This window comes from Podarcis bocagei (assembly GCF_964188305.1).
Source record: "Podarcis bocagei genome assembly, chromosome: Z".
In the NCBI taxonomy this organism is placed as follows: Eukaryota; Metazoa; Chordata; class Lepidosauria; order Squamata; family Lacertidae; genus Podarcis; species Podarcis bocagei.
In genome coordinates, this window is record NC_138140.1 from 28,149,243 (window position 1) to 28,174,398 (window position 25,156).

Consider the following 25,156-nt stretch of genomic DNA (forward strand, 5'->3'; position numbering starts at 1 on the left):
AGTAACTTGTATATGTATGGTGGAAGCTCAGGCCAAAGGAACCCATCTGGTCTAGCATCCCGTTCTCACAGAGACCAATCAGATGCCTCTGGGAAGTCCACAAGCAGGATCTGAGTGCCACAGTGTTCTCGCCACTTGTGATTTCCCAGCAACTAGTATTCAAAAGCATAATGCCTCCCTAGTATTCAGAGAGATACTAAGGTTTAAGGGCAGCTTAAGAGGGTGATTTTCATCAGGACCGTGACTGCAAGGGATAGGGTTAAACATGGCTCCCTGTGCTTCTAAGTCCTATTCCTTCTCATTCCGCAGCTATTCTTTAACTTCTAAAAAATTAGACCCGTTAATTGTAGTCACACATGTAATGTCACATGCACTACTTTAGTCTTTGCACATTTGCAATCAAGTGCCTGTCACATGCATAAGCAGTTGGATCATTTGAGGTATAGGCTTAAGAGCATATTAAGTCATATTTCCATTGAGCAAACAAACCTGCAATGTATGATGACTGCATACACCTGGCATTGCCCGATGACAATCACATATTTGTCCCAAACCCAGAGTGGGAAGGCAGAAAGGAGGAGGATGTGTGAAGCAATCAAAGAAAGATAGGTCACACCTGAGCGCTGCTAAAAGAAAGAAAATGCATCACCACCTGCCTCCCAAAAGGATAACGATCTGCATGAAGAACTAAGAGAATATTTGTAACTAAGATCTAGTGCCTGGGGTTTTCTTTTTCCTCCTCCCTCCCACTCCCTTTCTCTTTTCTTCTGTGTCTTTCAAACTGTAAGTTTGAGTGGGACTTTCTTATTACTGTATTCTTAAGAATAAGTTGCTCTGGGAGCCCCCACTTTTTTGCTGAAGGGGGATAAAAATGCTGTTCATATGCCAATTTTTTAATACATGCAAATTTTGAACTAATAATGCTAATCACTTGAACACCCAATATCTCACCATTCTGGGGATGGCTGTGACCATATGATCTGTGTACCTGTTCTATCTGCTGCCCAGGTGATCCCTGGTGATGGGCAACTTCAAGACTCTCCTTTTTAGAGGTTCTTTTTGAGGGAGAGGGGTGCTTCCAAGCAAGTGTGTATTGTGGGATGGGTGCTCATCTTCATGCATACATTTTTTTTTTTTTGCAACAACTACACAAAGTCCTTGGGGTGAAAATGACAGACTGTATTGCACCCAGCTCCCACCCACCCCTTTAATCCAAATTTACATTTTCTGGGAAATTTTTGATAAGACATGTTGCCAGCAAGCCATTTGCAATAGCTGAATGAAACTTCACAATATGCACACTTTCAAGACTGAACCTCGCTTGAAAATAGCAACATTTATATATACCTGAAAATTCAGGTTGCCTAATTATAGCTGACCGGGTGCCTATTGCACAACAAACCCAGTCCACCGCAAAAAATAAAATAAATACATCACTGTTTGCATTAAAGAAAATGATGGGGAAACGATGTTGTATAAGAACTGCTTTAGGCAACATGGTCTAGCCCCCGGAGCAGATAAACCAGGATAAAAATGTGCAATAAATAAACGGAACGTCATGAGAAAACGGGGAGGAAGTCCGCTTGAACTTTAAAACCGGGTCTGGACTGCCCTTCAAAGAGAGGACTGTCTCTGTAAAGTTGGGCACATGGTCCGGAATGTAAGAAAATGAGAGCCGATGTAACGGTGAAGAGTTTTGCGACTATGACTTTGGAGGAGGGAAACCAGAGTTCGAATTCCCCACTCAGCCATGATGCCTGCTGCGTGACCTCGAGCCACTCACTGCCTCTCAGCCTAACCTACCTCACAGGGTTGCTGCGAGGATAAAATGAGAAGGAGCAGAACCAGGCGCAGGAGTTCGCGCTTATTGGAGGAGGAGGTGGGCTATAAATGCAATAAACAAGAGAAAGAAGTGGGGGCGGGGAGAGGAGGACAGAAGCAAGCTGGCAAATGCACCCCTGCTGGGCTAAGCGAGCTGGCTAGAAAGTTACCCGGCAAGTTTCGCCCGTGCCAGGCTGAACTAAGCTGGGCGCTCCCTTTCGCTGCTCCCTTACCTGGGCAGTTGCTGCTGCTACCGTCGCCGGCCAGACCTTCCCGATGCCGGGGGGGGGGGCAGCAGCTCGGTGGGTTGAATCAGCAGCAGGAGCGGACGCGCGCTCCCAAGTGCGCAAGAACACCCCTGGCGCTTGCCGCCGGCGACCAGCCTTCTTGGCAATAGCGCAGCCGCCTCTGCGCCTCTCGCCCTCTGCGCTTCTCCGCTCCTCCTCCGCTCAACACAGCCAGACCTAGCAGCCCGGCTGCAGAGGCGTGAAAACCCGGCCTGGATTCCAGCATCCAGACCTTTGGCCAGAACTCTATGCCTCTTTGTGTGTGTGTGTCGCGCGCGCCCAAGGAGCGAGCAACAGGCGGAAAAACCTGGGCTGGGCGCAAGGGACAGCACGAGCGACACTCCCGCTAAGGTGGGCTGGGATGGCTGGGCTGTGCAAACAAACATTGCAACATTGAAGGCAAAGGAAAAAGCCCCCTTCCTTCTTTGGCTGTCTGGAGAATGGGCAGCGTTGCACAGACTACAGTGGAAGTCGAGGATAAATAACTAAAGGGATAGTGGTGGGGGGATAGGTGGTGGTGCCCCCTACCCACCCAGCCTTGTCGGCATGGATCACTTGTGAGGCTTGGGTTGCAATGTTTTCAGTTTGCTGAATCATAGAATTGCAGAGTTGGAAAGGATCTTGAGGGTCATGTAGTCCAACCCCTTGCAGTGCAGGAAACTCAACTAAAGCATCTGTGACAGATGGTCACCCAGCCTCTGCTTAATTTTTTTCCTGAGAGAGACCGTTCTGCTGTCAAACAGCTCTTATTGTCAAAAAGTTCCTCCTGCTGTTTAATTAGAATCTCATTTCTTTTAACTTTAAGCCATTGGTTCGAGTCCTACCCCCCAGAACAGGAGAAAACAAGCCTGCTCCATCTTCCATGTGACAGCCCTGTAGATATTTGAAGATGACTATCGCACCTCCTGTCAGTTTCCTCTTTTCCAGGCTAAACACACCCAACTGCCTCCTAAGACTTGGTTTCCAGACCCTTAATCATCTTGGTTGCCCTTCTCTCCACACATTCCAGTTTGTCAATATCCTTCTTAAACTGTGGTGCCCAGAACTGGATGCAGTACTCCAGGTGATATCATAATGATTTGTACTTTTGTTTGATATTTTATTATATTATTAGTTTCATAAAATTTATATACTGCTTGGGGGTGGGAGCTCAGCTTCATAGTTATGCTTTGTGGAGGGAGTTTCACTATCCCACTATTGCTTAAGGAAGTGAGATATTTGTTTTCCCCAAATAAGTAGGGGACATCCCTCCCCCACTCTTTTCAAGACACTTCTATTTTTTTCTTGTTCCCCTCACTTTATTTTGCATTTCCTCAATTTCCTTCTCTTTCCTTCTTTGCCATTTTCCCTACCTTCTTATTTCTACCTGTTAATTCTTATTTTCTCTTCCCTCTTTCATGTTCTTTCTTTTGGTTACAAATAGTATGTGGTGGGTGGGCAGTGTGCTGTCTGGTCCGCCCCCTCCCCTTCAGGACACCAGGAGTGCAGTTAGGTGATTTCGACCGTGCTAGCTTCAACATCTCTCTTCATTTCTGTATTGTTTCGTGGTCTCTTACAGTATAAAGGTAAAGGTAAAGGTACCCCTGACCATTAGGTCCAGTCACGGACCACTTTGGGGTTGTGCGCTCATCTCACTCTATAGGCCGAGGGAGCCGGCATTTGTACACAGTCAGCTTCCAGGTTATATGGCCAGCATGACAAAGCTGCTTCTGGCGAACCAGAGCAGTGCACGGAAACACCGTTTACCTTCCCGCCGGAGCAGTATCTATTTATCTACTTGCACTTTGACGGGCTTTCGAACTGCTAGGTGGGCAGGAGCTGGGACCGAGCAACAGGCACTCACCTCGTCGCGGGGATTAGAACCGCCGACCTTCCAATCAGCAAGCCCTAGGCTCTGTGGTTTAGACCACAGCGCCTTCTTACAGTATATTGATTATTAAATATTACATTACATTACAGGCTCAAGCCCTCTACTGTATATATGTCAGATGTCCTGCTTATGTGGGCAACAGCAATACAGTGGTACCTGGGGTTACATACGCTTCAGGTTACATATGCTTCAGGTTACAGACTCCGCTCACCCAGAAATAGTACCTCGGGTTAAGAACTTTGCTTCAGGATGAGAACAGAAATTGTGCAGTGGTGGTAGAGCGGCGGCAGCAGGAGGCCCCATTAGCTAAAGTGGTCCTTCAGGTTAAGAACAGTTTCAGGTTAAGAACAGACCTCCGGAACGAATTAAATTCTTAACCCGAGGTACCACTGTAGATAGATATAGGTACATACATATGCTTCAGGTTAGATAGATATAGGTACATAGATAGATATAGGTAGATAGACATACATACGCTCGGGTTACATACACTTCAGGTTACAGACTCCGCCAACTCAGAAATAATACCTTGGGTTGAGAAATTTGCTTTAGGATGAAAACAGAAATCGTGCTCCGGCTGCGTGGCGGCAGCAGGACGCCCCATTAGCTAAAGTGGTGCTTCAGGTTAAGAACAGTTTCAGTTTAAGAACAGACCTCCAGAATGAATTAAGTTCTTAACTCGAGGTACCACTGTACTAAAGAGGAGGAAGCTGACAGGCAATGATGCCACCCCCAGGACTGGTTGCAGGTAAATAAGGAGGTAGGCAGGTGAGGGCTGGCTAAGGGCAGACTGAAGTTGGTGGGGCAGTGCCCCATTTGTCCTAATGGAGCAGCCTGCGTGTAGGATATGTTTCACTGAAAGGCAAAAATGCCATGTTTTACTACTGTTTAAAAACCCCATGCTCGTGTTAAGTAGGGATCTAGTGCTCTCTAGTGGTAGGAAGGAAGCACCACTACTATTACTAACTTCTGTGCTGTCTTTCAAGAGTGGATAACATTTGGGCTTGTCAGTGGTATCTACTTTGTTTTCCCCTGAAATGCTGACACCCACAAAGTGAAGCCAGGTGGAAAATACTGACTCAGGAAGGGGGACATAATTTTTTTGGAACAAGCTGTCTCTTGAGTGCATGCTTAGCCCAGCAATTTATTTTCAGTGCCCAAACTGAAAGTCTCTCTCTCTCACTCCTTTCAACCACATATCTTTTACTGCTTCCCCTAAACTTTTTTTAAAAAAAATCTCAGTGGCCTAATTTAGCATGTGAGGGCAGGAGGAAGAAGAGTGACAATTGTTGTTAGTATTGGAAAACCACTGGGAGGTGGAAAGCCACACAAGTTTCAAGGAGATACAGGTGAAACTCAGAAAATTAGAATATCGTGGAAAAGTTCATTTATTTCAGTAATTCAACTTAAAATGTAAAACTAATATATGAGATAGACTCATGACATACAAAGCGAGATATGTGAGGCCTTTATTTGTTATAATTGTGATGATTATGGGGTACAGCTGATGAAAACCCCAAATTAACAATCTCAGAAAATTAGAATATTGTGAAAAGGTGCAGTATTCAATCCATAACACCTGCAATGGGTTCAGTAGGAAGCACAATCATGGGGAAGGCTGCTGATCTGACAGTTGGGCAGAAAGCCATCGTTGAGACCCTCCATAAGGAGGGAAAGCCTCAAATGGTAATTGCAGAAGAAGTTGGATGTTCCCAAAGTGCTGTATCGAAACACATTAATGGAAAGTTATGCGGAAGGGGAAAGTGTGGAAGAAAAAGGTGCATAAGCAGCAGGGATGACCACAGCCTGGAGAGGATTGTCAGGAAAAGACCATTCAAATGTGTTGGGGACTTTCACAAGGAGTAGACTGAGGCTGGAGTTAGTGCATCAAGAGCCACCACACACAGACGGATCCTGGAGATGGGCTTCAAATGTTGTATTCCTCTTGTCAAGCTGCTCCTGAACAAGAAACAACGTCAGAATCATCTTGCCTGGGCTAAAGAAAAAAAAAAAGAACTGGTTTGTTGCTCAGTGGTCCCAAGTCCTTTTTTCTGATGAGAGCAGCTTTTGCATTTTTGGAAACCAAGGACCCAGAGTCTGGAGGGAGAATGGGGAGGCACACAATGCCAGATGCTTGAAGTCCAGTGTGAAGTGTTGATTTGGGGAGCCATGCCATCAGCTGGTGTTGGCCCACTGTGCTTCATTAAGTCCAGGGTCAACGCAGCCGTCTACCAGGATATTTTGGAGCACTTCAAGCTTCCTTCTGCAGACGAGCTTTATGGGGATGCTGACTTCATTTTCCAGCAGGACTTGGCACCTGCCCACACTGCCAAAAGTACCAAAACCTGGTTCAATGCCCATGGGATTACTGTGCTTGATTGGCCTGCAAACTTGCCTGACCTGAACCACATAGAGAATCTATGGGGCATTACAAGAGAAAGATGAGAGACATGAGACCGAACAATGCAGAAGAGCTAAAGGCTGCTATAGAAGCATCCTGGTCTTCCATAACACCTCAGCAGTGTCACAGGCTGATAGCATCCATGCCATGCCGCATTGAGGCAGTAATTGATGCAAAAGGGGCCCAAACCAAGTACTGAGTACATATGCATGCTTCTACTTCTCAGAGGTCCAATATTGCTCTATTTGCAGTCCTTGTTTTGCCGATTTCATTTAATATTCTAATTTTCTGATATTGTTAATTTGGGGTTTTCATCAGCTGTACGCCATAATATCACAGTTATAACAAATAAAGGCGTGACATATCTCGCTTTGCATGTCATGAGTCTATCTCATATATTAGTTTCACCTTTTAAGCTGTATTACTGAAATAAATGACATTTCCACGATATTCTAATTTTCCGAGTTTCACCTGTATACCAGTACATCCTAATCTAGAATGCTGATTAGAATGTTGGTCTGCGAGACCAGGGTTCAAGTTGCAGCTCAGCCATGAAGCTCCCTGAGTGAGCTTGGATCAACTGCTGTCTCTCAGCCTAACCTGCGTCACAAGGGTTGTGGTGAGGAAACAATTGGGGGAGGGGGAGAACCTCCTTAGAGGAAAGGTGGGATGTAATAATACAGTACTGTATATACCTTCAGCCCACCATTGTTTTATGAGGCCAAATACATTATTTAGGAGGTGTTATGATAGGATAGGGACGCAGGTGGTGCTGTGTGTTAAACCACAGAGCCTAGGACTTGCTGATCAGAAGGTTGGCGGTTTGAATTCCCGCGATGGGGTGAGCTCCCGTTGCTCAGTCCCTGCTCCTGCCAACCTAGCAGTTCAAAAGCACGTCAAAGTGCAAGTAGATAAATAGGTACCGCTCCTGCGGGAAGGTAAATGATTTTTCCAAGCACTGCTCTGGTTTGCCAGAAGCAGCTTAGTCATGCTGGCCACATGATTTGCAAGCTGTACGCCGGCTCCCTCGGCCAATAAAGCGAGATGAGTGCCGCAACCCCAGAGTCGGTCCTGACTGGACCTCGTGGTCAGGGGTCCCTTTACTTTTACCTTTATGATAGGATATCCTACATATTTACTTTTACAGTATTTGAAAGCATGTCCCTCCTTTCCTCAGCTGGATCAGGGCATGGAAGCTAATAATGCTTGACTCTTTCTCTTGCACCATTTTCTTGATCTAAATCACTAATGCAAGATCTTGTGACAGCTCCCTTCTGAGGGCAGTGTTATGTACTGAAGTTCTCACCCTGGGCCAGCAGGGGGGTACTGTAGTAGATAGTTATACAAATAAGGGATCGAAAGTGACGTTCAGTGATTGGATAGTTTTAGAAAATTGTTACAGTTACGTTGTACTGGAGCTTTATATAAACAGGCTGTCTGAACCCTTCAGTTCAGTTCTGTTCTGGCCTGTGAATAAACAAGAGCTGTTTGAAGAATCGCTGTGTCGTCTGATATGTTCACCCACAACTTAACAGGCAGGCATGACTGGGGCGCCATCAAAAGGAAGGTTTTCAAATGTTAATGTCATGTCATGCACTGCCAACAGAGCTTTCTCAGAGGACGGGGACAAAACTAGGATTATTTAGCTCTGTCTATCATTTCGTCTGACTCTGTCTATTGTTGAAGCTTCTCAGCCCTCAGTCCTACCAGTCGTAATGGACTAAGCATTTTTAGTCCTAAACTTTTACCTGGGAGTAAGACCCATTTACTTTTGGGGAGATGTGTACAGGATCACAGAATAAATTGCATTAGTACCTGACCATGTTGAAACCTACACATGAAATTTGCTTTAAAAATTCCAACAAGTAACAATTTTTTTAAAAATCGATATGTATGGAGTATTGAACTTTCCGCCTACATGCATCAATAGATATGACACATGCTTTATAGTTGAATACTGTGAAGATTAGTTTTCTGATTTCCTCGCCTGAAGGGTGGTATAGAAATTTAATTGTTTAAAAAGTTTATAACGGCAGTTCAAGCTACGTGCTCCTCTTCATTTTTCCCTATATCTATGGGTTCACCTCGGCAGCGGCAAGGCTTACAGTATCTTGTTTAAGGGCTCAACGTAAGGGAACCAGCCTCGGAAGTCGCCTTTACGCATGCTCACTTCGGTCCTCCCTCCCTCCCTCTCCGGGGTCACTCGCGCATGTTCTGTTATGAGTGCTTGGAAAGAGCGGGGAACTGGGAACAGAGCGGTGGGCGGGAATCATAGCTGTCAACTTTCAGATTTGAAAATAAGGGATCAGCAGCCTCACCTGTCCCGGGGACAGTCTACGGGATATCTAACAATCCGGGATAGCATCGGGAAGCAGCGGGAAACGGCGCTGGAATAAGGGAATTTCCCGCAAAAAAGGGGAAGGTTGACAGCTATGGGGGAAAATACAAATCCTCGCGAGCATTAGTAATTAATTAATCAGTTTGGTGTTTATGCTAATCGTCAGTATGATAACATCATGATAAGTGTCGGAAGTTTAAAACTAAGGGAGGAAAACAACGAGCATGAGTTAAGACTGTCTGGATAGGGATCGGTATGCATGTAAGGCGATGGTGTGGCCATGGTTTGAAGATTCCTTATTAACTCCCCCCTCCCTTACATACGTCCACTTTCTAAATTGCTAAGAGGAAAAAACTCCAACCACCTCTCAACAGATATCTATTGTTGCTTTAGCACCTAAACGCGCTGTAAATGTATAAAAGATAAAGGCAGTCATCTTAACAGACAAGAGGAACATTGGAAGCAACACCTGACTATTAGTATTTATTGTTTTTATAATATACATTACATACATATATGTGCTGTATGAAATCAAAAGACCGGACTGTTCACAAAGAAAAGACAGCTGGTGAAATTCAAATATGGAAATAGGAAGTTTGTGTATGTGTTTTTTGGGGGGTGGTCGAGGGCTGTGGGTAAGCGCTACAGCATCAACAGCGCATTCCTTGCGGGGCATTAGGACCCAGGTGCAATGTCTGCCATCCCCCCCCCCCCGTCAGAAAGCCTGGAAAGCTGCTGCCGACCAGTGTAGGCAATACTGAGCCAGGTGGACCGTTGGTTTGATTTAAGCAGCTTCCCGCGCTCCTTATGAAAAAAAAATACGGAAAAAAAGAAAGCGAGGAAGGAACGTAGAACAAAAAATAAAAAGCTCAAGCTCATGCTATTAATTAACCGGTATTGACTATTAAAAGCGCGACGATGCCGTTGGAAGCAACCCTTAAAATTCTCCCCTGCAGTTTCCCAAAGGAGGAGGAGCCTCCTGTCTCGCGTCACGTGCTCCTCCGAACCATAACAACCACAACCTTGCCTTCCCATTCCCGCGCGCGCGAAGGCGCTCAGCGTTGTTCTCGCGGTTTCTTGCGATACCCGTCGCTGCCGAGGGAGGGCGGCGGGAGGAAAAGGAGGGGGAGCCAAGGGAGGGGGGCGGGTTTTGAGGGGGTCCCTACCCCGCCCCCCCTCCTGCCCCCACAACTCCTGCTCTACCGACCGGCGGTTGCCGAGACACAAAATGGACGCTGCCGAGGCCGACGTCGTTGTCCCGGTGGCGGCGACAGCACTGACAGCAGCTCCGGCCGCAGCCGCTGCCAGCCCGGGCTGCGAGGAGGTCGAGGAGGAGCCCTCCACCTCGGCCGCTTTCTCTTCCTCCTCACAGGAGCCCGGCGGCCCAGAGGAGGTACGGCGCGGGAAACGGGGAGGAGGACGAGGGCGGCGGCGGCCTCTAGATCGCGCGCCACAATCACCTCAAACCTCTGCGTATGCTCAGAGGAACACTTTTTATTTTCATTTTTTAACACCCACACCCGGTGCGCTAAGCTCCGAGGAGCCAGCATACGAAACTGCATCCGGCCTTTTGAGAGATCATCACCTTACCCTCGCGCGCCCATTTCTTTATTTTTCGTTTACACCAAGGCTGCAGAACCAGCGGCCCTCCAGATGTGTCCTCCCCATCAGCCGCCCAGCCAGCATGCCCAAAAAGTGCTCGGGAATGACGGGAGCGGCTGTCCAGCACATCTGGAATGGAGGATCGCTGGTGCTCATCAGCATAGCTGTCAACTTTCAGATTTGAAAATAAGGGATCAGCGGCCTCACCTATCCCAGGGACAGTCTATGGGATACCTAACAATCCGGGGTAGCAGTGGGAAACGGCGCTGGAATTAGGGAAATTCCCGCAAAAAAAGGGAAGGTTGACAGCTATGCCTCATCAGTCGTTTTACGCCCATCTCGGTCAGGGACTTGGGAAGGTTTACCATGCTGAGTCCTTGCTTGCCTGAGTAATCTGCTGTTTGATACTTAATGTATGGAAGAAAAGCCCTCAGGCGAAATGTATATCCTCCAGGCACATGTTTATTCCACTTGTGGGGAGGGAGGGGTTGGCTTTGCGAGGGCTGATGCCAACCCATCATGTGCGGGTTTTATGTGGCTTCCCAGGGGCACCGGGTTGGCTGCTGTAGGAGGCAGGACTAGAGCAAGGGTGAGGGACTTATGGTTCCCAGCGTGTGTTAGTTATTGCTTGTTGCATTTCTTTCAAGGAGCTAAAGGTGTTGAATGTATTTCTCTCCCCCTGTTTTATCCTCACAACAACCCTGTGAGGTAGGATAGGATGGGAGTGAGGGACTGGCCCAGTGAACGTCATGACTGAGGTGGGGATTTGAACCCTGGTTTCCCAGATCTTAGTCTAGCATTCTATATCTGCTATACTATCTCTCGGCTAATGGCAGTGCTGCCTGGGGCTGATAGTGTGCAGCAACTTCAGTAGGGTCACAATTTCCCCATCCTTGGTTTAAGATTGCTTGAAGAGCAGCGAAAGGTCCTGGGAGCAGGACTGTGAAGCTCAGTTATGGTGGGAGAACCAAGCAGTCCTCCTTGCAAGTTCTTGACCTTCTTTTGCTTATGCCTGAATGCAATGGTGGCAGCTGTGCACTGAGGCTGTCCACAGGACAGGTTGACAGCAGGAGTGGGGAAGCTGTGATCCTCTAGGTGTGTTGGTACTGAAACTCCCATATTCTCTGGCTATTAGTTATGCTGCCCAGGCTGATGGGAGTGGAGTTCAACAAAATCTGTAGACCACCAGGTTGTTTATGATTTTTGTTAACCATCTAGAGTGTGTTACAGCAATATAAACAAACAATACCACAATCAGTTAAATAAACACACAATCAGAAGAATAACTAACATAACCTAAAAACATAAAAAGCCAGGCAGATTCCATGTAGTTAAACATTCTTTAGGAGTTTTCATTAGGTGCAGTTACCATCATTGGCCAGTTGCCCAGGTTCTACCTACTTTCTGTCCACTATGGGCACAGAGACCTGAAAAGAACAGATGATCAGTTTAGTTTGCTGTCCTTGTATATCCACCTAAACTATAACTCATATTTAAGGTATGATTGTTGGCTTATTGTGGTTCAGCAGGAACAAGCAGCAATACTTGAGCATGTTGCAGTTGCTCAAGTTTTGCTCATTCCCAGCCCACCTGTCCATTCCTGCCCACCTGTCAAACTAGCCCAACCCCTGACCTAGAGAGTGATCTAATTTATTTATTTATTTTACTTATATTAAGTAAACAAAGATGAACATTTTGAAACTGGAAGGTGTGCCTAATATATTTGTAACTAGTATCCATTCATTGCTGTTAATGATCTTATGGAATGGAAAATGTTCCTTGGAAAAAATAAAGCACTGGAATTTTCCCTGCCCCTGTGTAAGAGCCTAAAGAGCAACTTTAGGCAGATCCAGTGCAATTTTGACTTCCCTTTTCCAACAGCCCACATGTGTTTTTGAAATTTTCCTCAGTTTTAAAAGCAGTGCACAATATGTCACAGGGATGTGTTGCTGTTTGAAAATCTTAAGTTCAGATGCCCATAGGCACAACTACTTGTATCACTCTTTGAATCTTAAGAAATTTATGTGGTATCTGAGTGCAGGAAACTTTTCACAGTGTGGGTGGTGGAGGTATATGCATTGTTTTGAAAGCACAAACAAGTTCTTCCCCTCATTTCAGAAGTCGTATTTTCTTGATTTTTACAGAGGCAATGGGGGGTGGGGAGGTGAGTTGAATGGGGAATTTGGTCCTCCATTAGACACACAGTAATTGTAGAATTTGTCATTTTGTTTACAGAGAAATGATCCTCCATTTCAACTAAAGCCCCCTCCAAAGGCATCTAAATCTGAAAAAGATGTTGATCCAGAGTATGAAGAAAAGATGGTAAATTTTCTGATATAGCAGTTTATCTGATAATATATTTGTTACGTTTTTGTTGAGCTTTGGTTGTGGTGAAAAGAGATGTAAAAATATTAGTATACATAATATTAACTGTTCTAAAATAAAACATATTGTTTTTCTAGACAGTTTTAGGAAGCTTTAAAGTGCATATATGTAAACATTAAAAAATATTATTTATTCATGATACCATCACAAAACAAATGCTTAACAGTCTGAGAGTAACACAAGGTGACATCATTTGAAATTAACCCAGACCCAAATAAAACTACATCATAAATGAACTTAAAATGCTGAATTTCCCTGGCAGATCACAACATGTGCCCTCCCTTTAAAGTTCCACTTTTAAGCAATATTTCAAGTAAAATAAATAAAAATAATACACTTGTATCTGAATAAAATTAGGATAATTTAATTGATGTTCATATATGCCAAAGTGAAAACAACAAGCTATAACCCATTCAGGGGATCCTTAATACACCAAATCAATCACTAGAACAAGTTTGTGTATGTAGTATGTGCAGCCTGATCCCGTGCATGCTTACTTGGAATTCAGTTTTTCCCCTATCTCTGGCTTGCTCCCAAGTAATTGTGTGGTGAAATTTGAGGCATTTGTTTGTATCTTCACATATAATAAAGCTGAGGTAGAGGAGTCTGCTGTTACCCAAAAGAAGCATAAGACCCATCTTACTTTACCACTTTGCATAGATTTTAGCAAATTTATCCCTGCCTACCGTATTTGTAGTATTGGACCGGACTGTTGGAAAACTGCTTAAAAGTTAGAGTGCAATAAGGTAAGCCAATAAAAAGGGCAGGTTTTGGTCCACTTTTCTTTGTGCTCCTTTAAAAATAGATCCCTCTACCCCCATTTTATATGTGAACAGAGTTAGTGTGTGTTACACATAATTGCCTTACATGTCTTTTAAAATCCAAACAACATCATCTATTCGAGGCTCCGTCATTTGGTGTGAGACGTTTTTACTACTGCTTAAAAAGTAAAAACATTTTCTCATGTCAGTAGCCTTGAGAGAAATCATTGTTTTGATTCCAAAACTGATGCTCAACAAATCTTCTTTTTAATATTCTAGTGATCTTCCCTTAGGATGATCATACACAAGAGAAGAGTAGACTACTGTACTACTTTTAAAGACTATGTGGAAGATGCAGTTTGTCAGAAAAGTGAGGAAAGTTGCACTTCTGAAATTCTCTCTTCCACACATTAAAAGTATAGGGTAACATTGTCCTCTGTTAGATTGGGTTACTCTCTGTTGTTCAAACAGTGACTGTATTGGCATAATCAAATATTAGCTTAATAAGATGAGATAGGAACAAGCTTCATGCACAACCAATTTGCTCATTCCTTTGCATGAGTGAGTAGAGAAGCCAGGAAGCTACAATTAACAATAGCTTTCTATTATATCAGAATTGGGAAACTATGGTTAATGTCTTCCAAACAAGCCAGAATATGAAGCCATGATTTCAAGTTGGCTTCCAGATTCTGCTTTGTTTGGATGCCATTAACCATAGTTACCATTCCAACCTGATTACATTACTTTTGGCAGCACTCAGTGGTTTTGTATTTCAAGCAAATCTGTAATTATGTTTGAAATTTATAGTAGCTTTTCACTATTGCTAGAATGTTTCTTGGTAGAGAAAAAGAAGAAGAGATTTTCCCTTGAGAGGGAAAACCCCTAAAGATGAAGATCACTGTTGACAATAAAGTTAAACAATTTGAATAAAATATAAAATAGTATAGTATAAAATATAAAATAGTATAGTATAGTATAGTATAGTATAGTATAGTATAGTACAGTACAGTACAGTATAGAACAGAGATTGCCAGTGTGTTACGCTTCAGATTTTGTGTGGACTGCTGCTACCACCATTCTTGATCACTAACCATGCAGGCTGGTGTGATGAGAATTGGAGGGCACCATGTTGGGTATTGTGGTATAGAAAGACCCAATGCTTAGGATCTGTTGAGCGAAAGTATAGTACAACATAAGAAAATATCCATATTAGAAACTCTTATTGATATGAATCTTGCTAAATAAGAATTAGCTCTGAAAGTCTACAGATTCCATTGAAGAGGAAACTGAATGATAACCAACATTTAATCATTCACTTGTTTCTATGAAATTCTGTCAAGAATTAACTTCAGCTGCCCAAGTATGATAACATTATAGCAGCCATCCTGCAGTTTCTCAGAGCTGCTAATGGAATCGGACTTTTCAGTTAGCCAGTATTCAAAATCTGCCTCAAGAACTCCTGTAAGCAAGGAGACAAACATTAAGACAGTCTTCAAGTTAAAAACAGCCGACACCTGGCTGGTTTCCTGGTTCTTTGAAGGAGTTGTGTATTGTTGCTTCCAAGTTTGTAGAAAGATAGTGTGGTTGTAATCTTATACACATTTACTTGGGAGCATTATTTCTAAGTAGACATGTGTAGGATATTATTGTGTGCCTACTACAGAGTGTATGTTATTTTTGGACTTGAAGAAATTTGTATCTCCCCTTTGCTCATTCTTTAAAACCTTAGCTTCAGCATACTTCCTGAGCAGTGTCTCAAAAAGACAGAAAAGCAAAGGAAGAATTAACCAGAAAATACAGGAAGCTCTTGCTTATTATTCTAAATAGAGCTCTGCTCAGTTTTAGTCTGTTCTTTTTCAAATCCTGTGTATGTATGTTAAATGTTTTCCCCCACAAAAGGCCTCAAAGCATCAAGAAATTTTATGCTGTGTTATGTTGCCCTCATGTGGTGAAATGTTATGCTATCCTCCTTTTTAGCTTAAATTAAAATAAACTGCTTAACATTTGTATATACATGCAGGTCCCGCTATCTGAATGTTTGTTGTCCATTTATCCAAATATAAAAATATATATGCCCAAACCCCACTACATGCATGGCTGATTCAGATAGCTGGAGTTTTCCCATATCTTTGTTTGTTTGTGCTTTGCTGGTTGACTGCAACTATTTTCAGATGGAAAAGATAGAGTAAGGTGGGGAGAGAGATCGGCCAGAGAGCAGGAGAAATCAGACAGATCAGTTTTTCCTTTCTCTTTTCATTTGCAGGTTGGCTGTAGCCATTTTAGGAAGAAACCATGGCGGGTGGGGAGAGAAAGATGGATGTCCTAAGGGTGACTGATCCAAGGTCATTCAGTGGGTTTATGGCTGAATGAGGATTTGAGACCAGATCTTCCCTGTTCTAGTCTGACATTTGTCATAGTCTAGTTTCCAGGCTTTGGTCTCTAGTGGGAGGGGACAGAAGCAGAAGGGGATAGACTTGTAGAGCTGGATAATGATAAATATTGCTACCATGCTGGAGATGGGAAGCAGAGAAAGTGTGGCTTGTTAGTAGTCACCTAGTTTGTTTGTGACAGAGACAGAATTTGAACTCTGGACTTCCTGGTTCACAGTGTAATCGTAAGCATGTATACTCCTAAGCATGCTTTTATATATATTGGCTGGGGCAAGCCAGTCAGATGGGTGGGGTACAAATAAAAAAATGTTATTACTCATCTTAATGGGGCTTATTCTTAGGTAAATGTGTATAGGATTGCAGCTTTATTTTCATAGCCACTACAATTCCCCAGCTGTTTCTTACTTAGGCCATCCTTACAAAAGAAGAACTATGTAGAATATGCCATGAAACCATGGGGCTGTCACAGTATGTCACTGGTCCAATGCATGTTGCAGGTCACATTCTGGATCTTGTTTTCTCAACTTGGCAGAAAGGGTAATCTGAAGATGGGGGATATTGACATCAGTTGCTTGTCATGGTCAGATCACTTCCTGTTGAGATCTAGACTTTCAGCACCCTTTCCTCTCTGCAGAGGCAGTGGACCTTTTGGAATGGTCCGCCCTCAGCGGCTAATAGAGCCAGTGGATTTCAAGACAGTTCTGTGGAATATTCTGGCTGATATGAAGGGTGCTCCTTTCTAAGCACTGGCTGACCTCTGGAACATCTGAATAGATTGGGCTGTTGATATGATCGCTCCTGGGTGCCCTTTCCTGCTTCGTAGAGCCATATTAGTTCCCTGGGTGGCACCACTTTGTAGTGGTTCCACTTCTACTTGAATGGGGACTGCTCTTTGGCTCCATGGAACCTTCAGTGGATATGCTGGACTGTTGTCTTGCCTTGATAATGGACTAGATGAGAGCCAACACACTGAAGCTCAATCCAGATAAGAATGAGGCACTCTTAGTGCGTGGTTCCCTAGACAGGATGGATGGGAGGTTGCCTGCTCTTGATGGGGCTATATTTCCTTGGAAGAAGTGTGTAAGCAACCTGGGGGTACTTCCGGATCTTTTGCTGTCGCTTAGGACTCAGGTGGCCTCACGGGTCTGGAGTGCTTTCTATCAGCTTTGGCTGGTAGCCCAGCTGTACCCATAATCTGGACAGTGATATTCTAACTACTGTTGTCTATGTTTTGGTAACTTCTAGGTTAGATTACTGCAATGTGTTATACGTAGGACTGCCTCTGAAGACAGTTCAGAAACTTTGGCTGGTGCAGAATTCGGTGGCTAGGTTCCTCACAGGGCAAGACAATTTGAGCATGTTACACCAATCCTGGACTGACTGTATTGGCTGCCAATTAGTTTCCAGGCCCAATTCAAAGTGTTGGTTTTGAACTATGAAGTTTTACATGGCTGAGGATCTCAATACCTCAGGAACTACTTCTTCGCAAAGAACCTACTGGGAACCTGTGATAATCATCAGAGGCCCTTCTTGGTATGCCTCCTCCATGAGAGGTCCAAAGGTTGGCAGTATGAGAATGGGTCTTTTCTGCAGTGGCTCTCCCTTTGTGGATGCTCTCTCCAGGGAGGTTCACCTGGTGACTTTATTATATACTGTTAGGTGCCAGGCAAAAACATTCTTCTTCAATCAGACCTTTGGCTGATTAACATTCTCCATCCTTTTAAATGTGTTAATGGAAGGGTGTGTTATTGGTTTGTTTATGTTCTTGTTTTTCTTACGTAATTTGTGTTTTTATCTTGTATTTTTCTGAGATTTCTCTGAGATCTTCAGGTTTACACTACGGAAGTTGAGAAAAGATTGTATTCTTGATTAGGAAGAGTGCAGTTTATATTGGATTTGATATATTATTTTGCTGCCATGCTTGTTTATGAATGGATTCTTGTAAGGCTTTGAGGTATTTTAAAAGTTTCAAAATGTATTTTTGTACTTTGTTGTTTGGTCATTTTTCTACACTGCATTTGCCCACTTTGTGAGGATATTTTCTGAAAAAGTGGAATAGAAATGTATAAAATAAAGATAAATGAAATAAATACTGTGTTTGTTGCCTTGAATACAGAAAACAGATCGAGCCAAGAGATTTGAATTCCTGTTGAAGCAGACAGAACTCTTTGCACATTTTATTCAACCTGCGGCGCAGAAATCACCAACATCTCCCCTGAAAGTGAAACTTGGACGACCACGAATAAAAAAGGATGAAAAGCAGAGCTTACTTTCGGCTGGAGAGTATGTCTTTTTAATTTAAATTACTGTTTGATATTAAATGCTATGTGTGTTTAATGTAGTGCATTTTTTATATGCAAACCTGTACAGGTAACTTGCAATTTACATGGGAGTTATGTTCCTGGCCATCAAACATATAAGCGAAGTTGCCTAAAGCTAGAACACTCCCAGAAAACCATAAAAACCCTAGAAAACCTAAAAACAGAGTAAGCCATCATGTCACTCACTGTGACTTTGTGGTACAGCCTCATCTTGCAATGAACCTTTGCCATAATATGCTCCTGGAATGGAAGGATGCTCTACTTGAGGCTCCCGGGGTGTCTCCTTGTCCATGGCAACTGGACCACACCTACTATGCAGAACCTGTCTCCTCTTGATTTAGGTTTGCTGCTGGGGCGAGGATCATGGCTCGAGCCTTCATTAAAAGGGGTCCTGTGGTCTAGTTTCTTAGGCTAGGGTGAAGCTGATTAAGCTGATAGTTTGGGGTCTGATACCTTTGCTGCAGCCTGCTGCTTCCCCTGCCTGTCCCTGCAGCTTGGCTGCCTCAGGACTGTGTTATTCTCCAGCTCTGTGCTGGTCGAATCATGGCTTTTATGCCTGACAAGGGTGGGGTGTGGTTTGAGAGAGTGAAAGTGCCATCTCCTGAAGCTGAGATGGCCAGCAAATTCAGGCATGGGGAGAAGAGAGCCAATGAGGATTTTTTTTGCCCTTTACTGTTTTGGGATTGTGCACTGCCACTAGGCCTACCTCCCTTCTTAGGCCCACAAAGGTCTACCCTCCAGTGAGAAGCACCTCTCTCTGGCCGATCCTGGGTTTTTGTTTTCCAGTAGAATTCGAGGTGCGGGGACTTAATAGCGGGAGGATACCCTCTTCAAGTATGAACACCCTCTGTGGTCATAGATCAGGCCCTGTTGGCCAGAATGAAGCAAACCATGACCTCACTGGCCTTTGCAATATCTGCCTCATGGCCTTGTTCTTTGCCCTAGTGGAGAGGAGAGATAAAGCCACTGCTGAGGATGGTTTTTGCTTTGCTGGTCTTGTCATCCAGGAGGTTCCTCAAACCTCCGTGCCTCCTCAGCATGGCTTTGATGCATGGCTTGAAGAATTGTCCAAGATAGTTGAATTCAGCAGCTCTTGAGAGGGGAAAAGATGGTAGGCATAATGTCCTGACACTGGTCTAAATTCATCCTCCTTTCCTGTCCCATGTATGAAGAGTAGCCTCAAAAGGAAGTGAAGAGAGAAAAGAAGGGCTACCAAACGTGTGAGGAAATGGCTGATTGAGTAGGCAGGAAGGAACTGGGGCAGGGGCTGTCCCACCCCTTAATGAACATGTTTCATATTCACATAGTCCTTCCTTGTGGAGTGAGTTAGAGGAGCAACTTATTTGAGATTCCTTGCTCTACTACAGGAAAAAAGGGAGGCCTTTTGTGGCATACGAAAAGGTCCTTGTGGAAAGCACATCATAGGTTTGACTAGTTTCTTTATTTTTTCTTCAGTTATCGCCATAGGCGCACAGAGCAAGAGGAGGATGAAGAGCTACTTTCAGAAAGTCGAAAAACCTCAAATGTGTGTATTAGATTTGAGGAATCGCCTTCGTGTGAGTATATTTATTAAAATCTTTTTCCATTTTCTTAAACGAGTTAGGAAATAATAGTATAATCAAGCATATAGATAAAAAGTCACATTTTATGTGCTTTGCAGATGTTAAAGGAGGAACGTTACGAGACTATCAGGTTAGGGGGTTGAACTGGATGATCTCCCTTTACGAAAATGGCGTCAACGGCATTTTGGCAGATGAAATGGTAAAAAGCTTTCTTTTTGGAGTACATCTTTGGGGTGGAAGTGAAGTGTATATCTCTTGGAAGAAGACAATTCTCCAAGCAGAAAAAAATGGTTTTAAATAAAAATGTAATTCTCATTGAAGTCAGTGGCCATAAGCCAGATGTGGACCTCCAATGATGTCTCCCTTGTCAAATCCTCAAACTACTTTTTAAACTCTCATGAATTTAAAGAACAGTTTTAGATTGGAGTCCACATTTCCTATGCTCTAAGTAATCCAGGTAGTTTTAGTACAACTTTGGGAGTAAGTCTCTTCAGCATACTTAGCCCATAATTATTAGCTAATTGGAGAATATTTGGAGTAAGATTTTAAATCCATTGTCTTCAGATATCATACAGCTATTACTAAAAGCAATGGTATTTCTTATTATCTTTGTGATTCTGATAAGCTATGATTCCTAATAAGCTAGTCAGATGAAATTGGCTAGAAGAATGTGACTCCCTGATGGCATTCATGGAAGAACAAATTTATCCTGTCATATGTCCATGTTAGTCATTTGTGGTGCCTGATTGGGGTGACAGGAAAGAAGAACCAATTGACCCTCAGTTTACTTGAGCTTTCTGTCTGGTTGCCTCTACATGATTGTTGCTTGCCCCAGGTAATGAAAGTAATTAATGGCTGCTAAGATGACAACTATAAATAAATGGTTGCGAACTGTTCCCAACCCTTATTGAAATAAATAGTAAATGTCCCATTCATTTTCTTAGTTGTGAATTGTGCTGCTGGTTAAGGCATAATGATCTTGGTCTAATAAATCATGGTTTATTTGATCAAGAGTGTTGTATTATGAGCACCACAATACATTGCTTTTGGAATTCGTTAAGCAACACTTTCCCATAACATCTGAACTGGGAAACTGGTTTGTTAATCTTGAACTACGGGCCAGGATCTGATCATGGTTTCATTTTATTTTTATAGTTCAGGATTAATAAACCAGAGTTTCCTGGTTCAGATGAAATGGGAAACTATGACTTAACAAACTGCAGAATTAATACTGTTGTGGCATAGAAGACGAGAGAAGACAGCACAATGCTTGCTCTCTCTGACAAACCATGATGTGTTAGATGAAGATCACTATGTCTAAACTGACGTACTATTGACTGAGCTCATGAAAGATTTCTCATGGGTTCATTGACAGCAGGTCTGTTGAACTTTGGTGGAAATATAATTCAGTATGGTGACAGAGGAGATAAGTATCACAACTTGCCTGCCATTAGCATTTCCTAGTATTATGTGGCATTTTATCTTTGGTATGTAGAAAATTTACTGAACTCAGAGAGTCAAGGAATAACAATTGTGTGTAATTCAAAGAAAAGATGCATAATGCATAGCAGTAGTACAGACTGAGACTCAAATATTCAGTTGTAACATAGCTAAGAGCAAAATGTAATTAAAAAATTCATTCTCTGTAATAATTCATGCATATTGCAGAGGAATGCTTATGAGAAGCTGTAGTTTTATTATCTCAAAACAAACTCTAAACAGAGTTGTAATTTGCATATTGCAATATATTGAAATTATGGCAGATTTCTATTCCATAAATTGTACCATGTTCGTAAACTTTTCTACTCATTATTATAAATGGAAATCAGTTCAGTGCTGCTAACAATGATGCATAACTTTAAATAATTTTTAATACTATTGTAGGGTCTAGGAAAGACTCTGCAAACAATTGCATTGCTGGGCTATCTGAAACATTACCGAAACATTCCTGGTCCACACATGGTTCTGGTCCCCAAATCGACTTTGCACAACTGGATGAATGAATTTAAACGCTGGGTTCCATCTCTACGTGCCGTTTGTCTCATTGGAGACAAGGATGCCAGGGTAAGTGAGCACTATATAAAGAAGTGACTTGCTTTTCAAGTTGGGAGTGTAATGCCTTTCCACCATTGCATTTGTATAGCATCATAATTGTGCACAGCAGTTTACAGGTTAAACCATACATCACTAATGTTCTTATTGTTTTACTATGATTTTGTTTTCTAACTTTTTATCAAATTTTGTATGGCTGTGTTGTTTATTCTTGCTAGCCCCCTCAGACTCCGTTTGGAGAAGGGGCGGGATATAAAAGTTTTGTATGTATTAATGAATGACATACTTCATTTTAAGATGCATATGTCACACCAAGGTTCATCTGAGAAGAGGCATTCACTTATCCCTCCCCTCCTTTATTTTTAAATATATATTTGTCATCATTGATTTTTATTTATTTACTGGGGGGGTGAGTCATCGTATTAGCCTTTATGGAACTTGATTTCCTCCCCACCTTCCAATTCTTTTTCGTTTTTGTGAAATGCTTTCCCCTTATAACTAGTATATGGCTGCAGGAGCAGCTTCCAAATGAGTTAGGTGGCCCTATTCAGCTTACCTATCTAGAAGTGTTTACCATGTTCATTTTTCATTAGGCTGCTTTTATCCGCGATGTTATGATGCCTGGAGAGTGGGATGTGTGTGTTACCTCCTATGAAATGGTAATTAAAGAGAAATCTGTTTTCAAAAAATTCAACTGGAGGTATCTGGTGATTGATGAAGCCCATCGAATCAAGAATGAAAAATCTAAGGTGAGCCTAAGCTTTATTTCTGTAGATACCTAGAGAAATACTACAGAATACTAGGATAGTGGAAAAATCTGGTAACTCTTGAATGGAAGGATAACTTTTTGTACACTTTGAGAAAATAGGAAGCAATAGGAAGTAAAAAAATAGGAAGTTAAAAAATAATTCCTTTCAGAATGGCAGGCAGGGAAAAAATGAAGAATTTAAAACACTAACTGTTACATCTGAACTATTAATAATGCTTGTAATTATTATCTTAGGTTATGGGAGTTTGGAGCTTCATTTTGAAATACTTTGTATGTACTTTCATTTGTAAAAAATGTATCCTGGAGTATGGTAGTAATGTAGTAGTAACAAGTGCTCTTCTAAAAAATTTCCTAGCTCTCTGAAATTGTTCGAGAGTTCAAGACAACAAATCGGTTGCTATTAACAGGAACTCCCTTACAGAATAATCTTCATGAACTATGGGCATTGCTCAATTTCCTTTTGCCTGATGTCTTCAATTCTGCAGAGGTGAGATTGTACATTATGTTGAAGTCCTATTTTTTGGTTTTGCACACTTTATATGGTAACCTAACTTTTGCCAATAATTTAAGTTATCTTTTTATCATATTATAATGGTTTACATTCTTAAGAGAAGGTAAATGAATAGAGAGGGAAGTTAGGAAAAAAAATATGTAGCAGATTCTTAATACAGTGGTACCTCTGGTTGCAAACACAATCTGTTCCGGAGGCCCATTCGCAACATGAAAAGAGTGCAACTTGCAGTGGTGCATCTGCGCACAGGCAGGTTGTAATTCGCCGCTTCTGTGCATGCGCGTGACGTCATTTTGTGTTTATGCGCATGCGCGAGCGGTGAAACCCGGAAGTAACCCTTTCTGGTACTTCCGGGTCGCCGTGGGGCATAACTTGAAAGAATGTAACATGAAGCGGACGTAACATGGGTATGACTGTACTGTTACATAGTGAAGTTGCATAATGAGCAACTGAAATGGTCACTGTGGGTAGAGGACATTTTACAGGAGGAGAGGGACTAAATCGTCATTGCATCTTTCAGATGCAAGTATTAGTTTATAGTATTGGTGTATCCGAACTGCATTGTTTCCTATTGACTTAGCTTTTAGTCAGTGTATTCTACACGAGCATTTGAAGGGAGGGGTAGGTGGAACTGCTTTGAGAAGTTGGTTCAGCCACTTTGGGCCACATTTTAAGTGGATCTGCACATTATATGAGACACAGGGATGCTTTTCACAATTTGTAACAACATTTGCTTGTGCCTGTTCACGTACGCCCCCCTGCTAGTGATGCACATCTGTGGCAGAAATATAATAATGTCAGGGCGTAGGTATGCTTTACTAGATGTTAAAGAAGGGAAGAACTTGACACACTGTTTCCAGTGGACAGCTTCGTTTCTAGTTTACTAAAATTTCCCCTTGAGTTTTGAAAGTACAAACACAGTAACAACAAACCCAGTAACAACAACGTAATTTTTACAGGACTTTGATTCATGGTTTGACACTAAAAATTGCCTTGGTGATCAAAAACTTGTAGAGAGACTTCACGCCGTAAGTATGGCAATTTTGCTTTCTGAAATAAATTAAATTTCTCTTCCATTGTATTGTACGAATAGTATATGATTCTTAGTGTAACATCTTAATGTACATTTCTGAGAAATGAAGGCTATGTGTTGTGTAGATTGTGATGTGATATAAGACAGAATTTGTGGAATTCTGGTGAGGCAGTCATTTGTTTACTACTTATTAACATAACTATTTATTTGTGCCTTTTCCCAACAGAAGCAAAGCATCCAGTTATTTATACTATACACTCAGTAAATGTATTTAGAATGAGGCGCATCTTGAAACTTTCCTTTCACAATTTGTGATACCAAGGTCTTTAGGAGATACATTCTGTGTAAGGGGGTCCTAGTTGCTCCTGTTTGTCCTAGAAACACCACTAGAAATGGCCATGTATTCTGCATGCTCTCCCACCTCAAGTAGCCTCAAAAAATTAGGATTAGGAAAAGGCATCATAAGAGCAGTATAAGAAGTCTAGGACACTGGCAAAACAAATACTTGAAATGCTGACTTGTAGCAATGTGTAAAATGTGTTGATGTGTTGATTTTTAGGTTTTGAAGCCATTTTTGTTACGGCGTATAAAAGCTGAGGTGGAGAAGAGCTTGCCTCCTAAAAAAGAAGTAAAAATTTATCTAGGACTCAGCAAAATGCAGAGGGAATGGTAAGATTCTTTTTTAAAATTTAATTTAAAATCAGTCTATTATACTGGCCTAACATAGTAACAATAACATATTAACAGTAAAGACCCGCTTCAAACCTACATATGATTTAAGCTACACATTCATTAAATTGCCTTGGGCAAGCTACCACATCTCAGTCCCAACCCCGCACCTTAGTCTGTAATAGAGAAATAATAGTACTGACCTACCTTACAGTACTATAGTAAATATTACTGAGACAATGTATGTGAAGCACTTTGTACACTTGAAATGTACTATATAAATGCTAAGTATTATAATCCAGGTATCTATGTAGATGAAAAATAAAATCAATTCCCTATATTCTGTCTGTGTTTTGTACTGTGAGCTGTCACCTCAGAGAAACA

At 42.4% G+C, this 25,156-nt stretch overlaps 2 protein-coding genes across 2 annotated transcripts in view; one reads left to right on the top strand and one right to left on the bottom strand.

Annotated features, from left to right (window-relative positions):
- Positions 1-2,225, bottom strand: part of LOC308579260 (synaptotagmin-like protein 2) — a 54,208-nt gene extending 51,983 nt beyond the window's left edge. The window contains exon 1 of the mRNA XM_081180132.1: positions 2,055-2,225. The gene's annotated coding sequence lies outside the window, so the exon portion shown is untranslated. The remainder of the gene's footprint in view (positions 1-2,054) is intronic.
- A 7,503-nt stretch (positions 2,226-9,728) lies between these two features.
- SMARCA1 (SNF2 related chromatin remodeling ATPase 1) overlaps positions 9,729-25,156 on the top strand; it is a 49,492-nt gene continuing 34,064 nt past the window's right edge. Inside the window, exons 1-10 of the mRNA XM_081180131.1 lie at positions 9,729-10,110; positions 12,555-12,641; positions 17,972-18,138; positions 19,632-19,732; positions 19,837-19,937; positions 21,623-21,802; positions 22,384-22,539; positions 22,915-23,046; positions 24,030-24,098; positions 24,663-24,772. Coding sequence (XP_081036257.1) covers positions 9,946-10,110; positions 12,555-12,641; positions 17,972-18,138; positions 19,632-19,732; positions 19,837-19,937; positions 21,623-21,802; positions 22,384-22,539; positions 22,915-23,046; positions 24,030-24,098; positions 24,663-24,772 — 1,268 coding nt within the window. The 5' untranslated portion in view covers positions 9,729-9,945. The remainder of the gene's footprint in view (positions 10,111-12,554; positions 12,642-17,971; positions 18,139-19,631; positions 19,733-19,836; positions 19,938-21,622; positions 21,803-22,383; positions 22,540-22,914; positions 23,047-24,029; positions 24,099-24,662; positions 24,773-25,156) is intronic.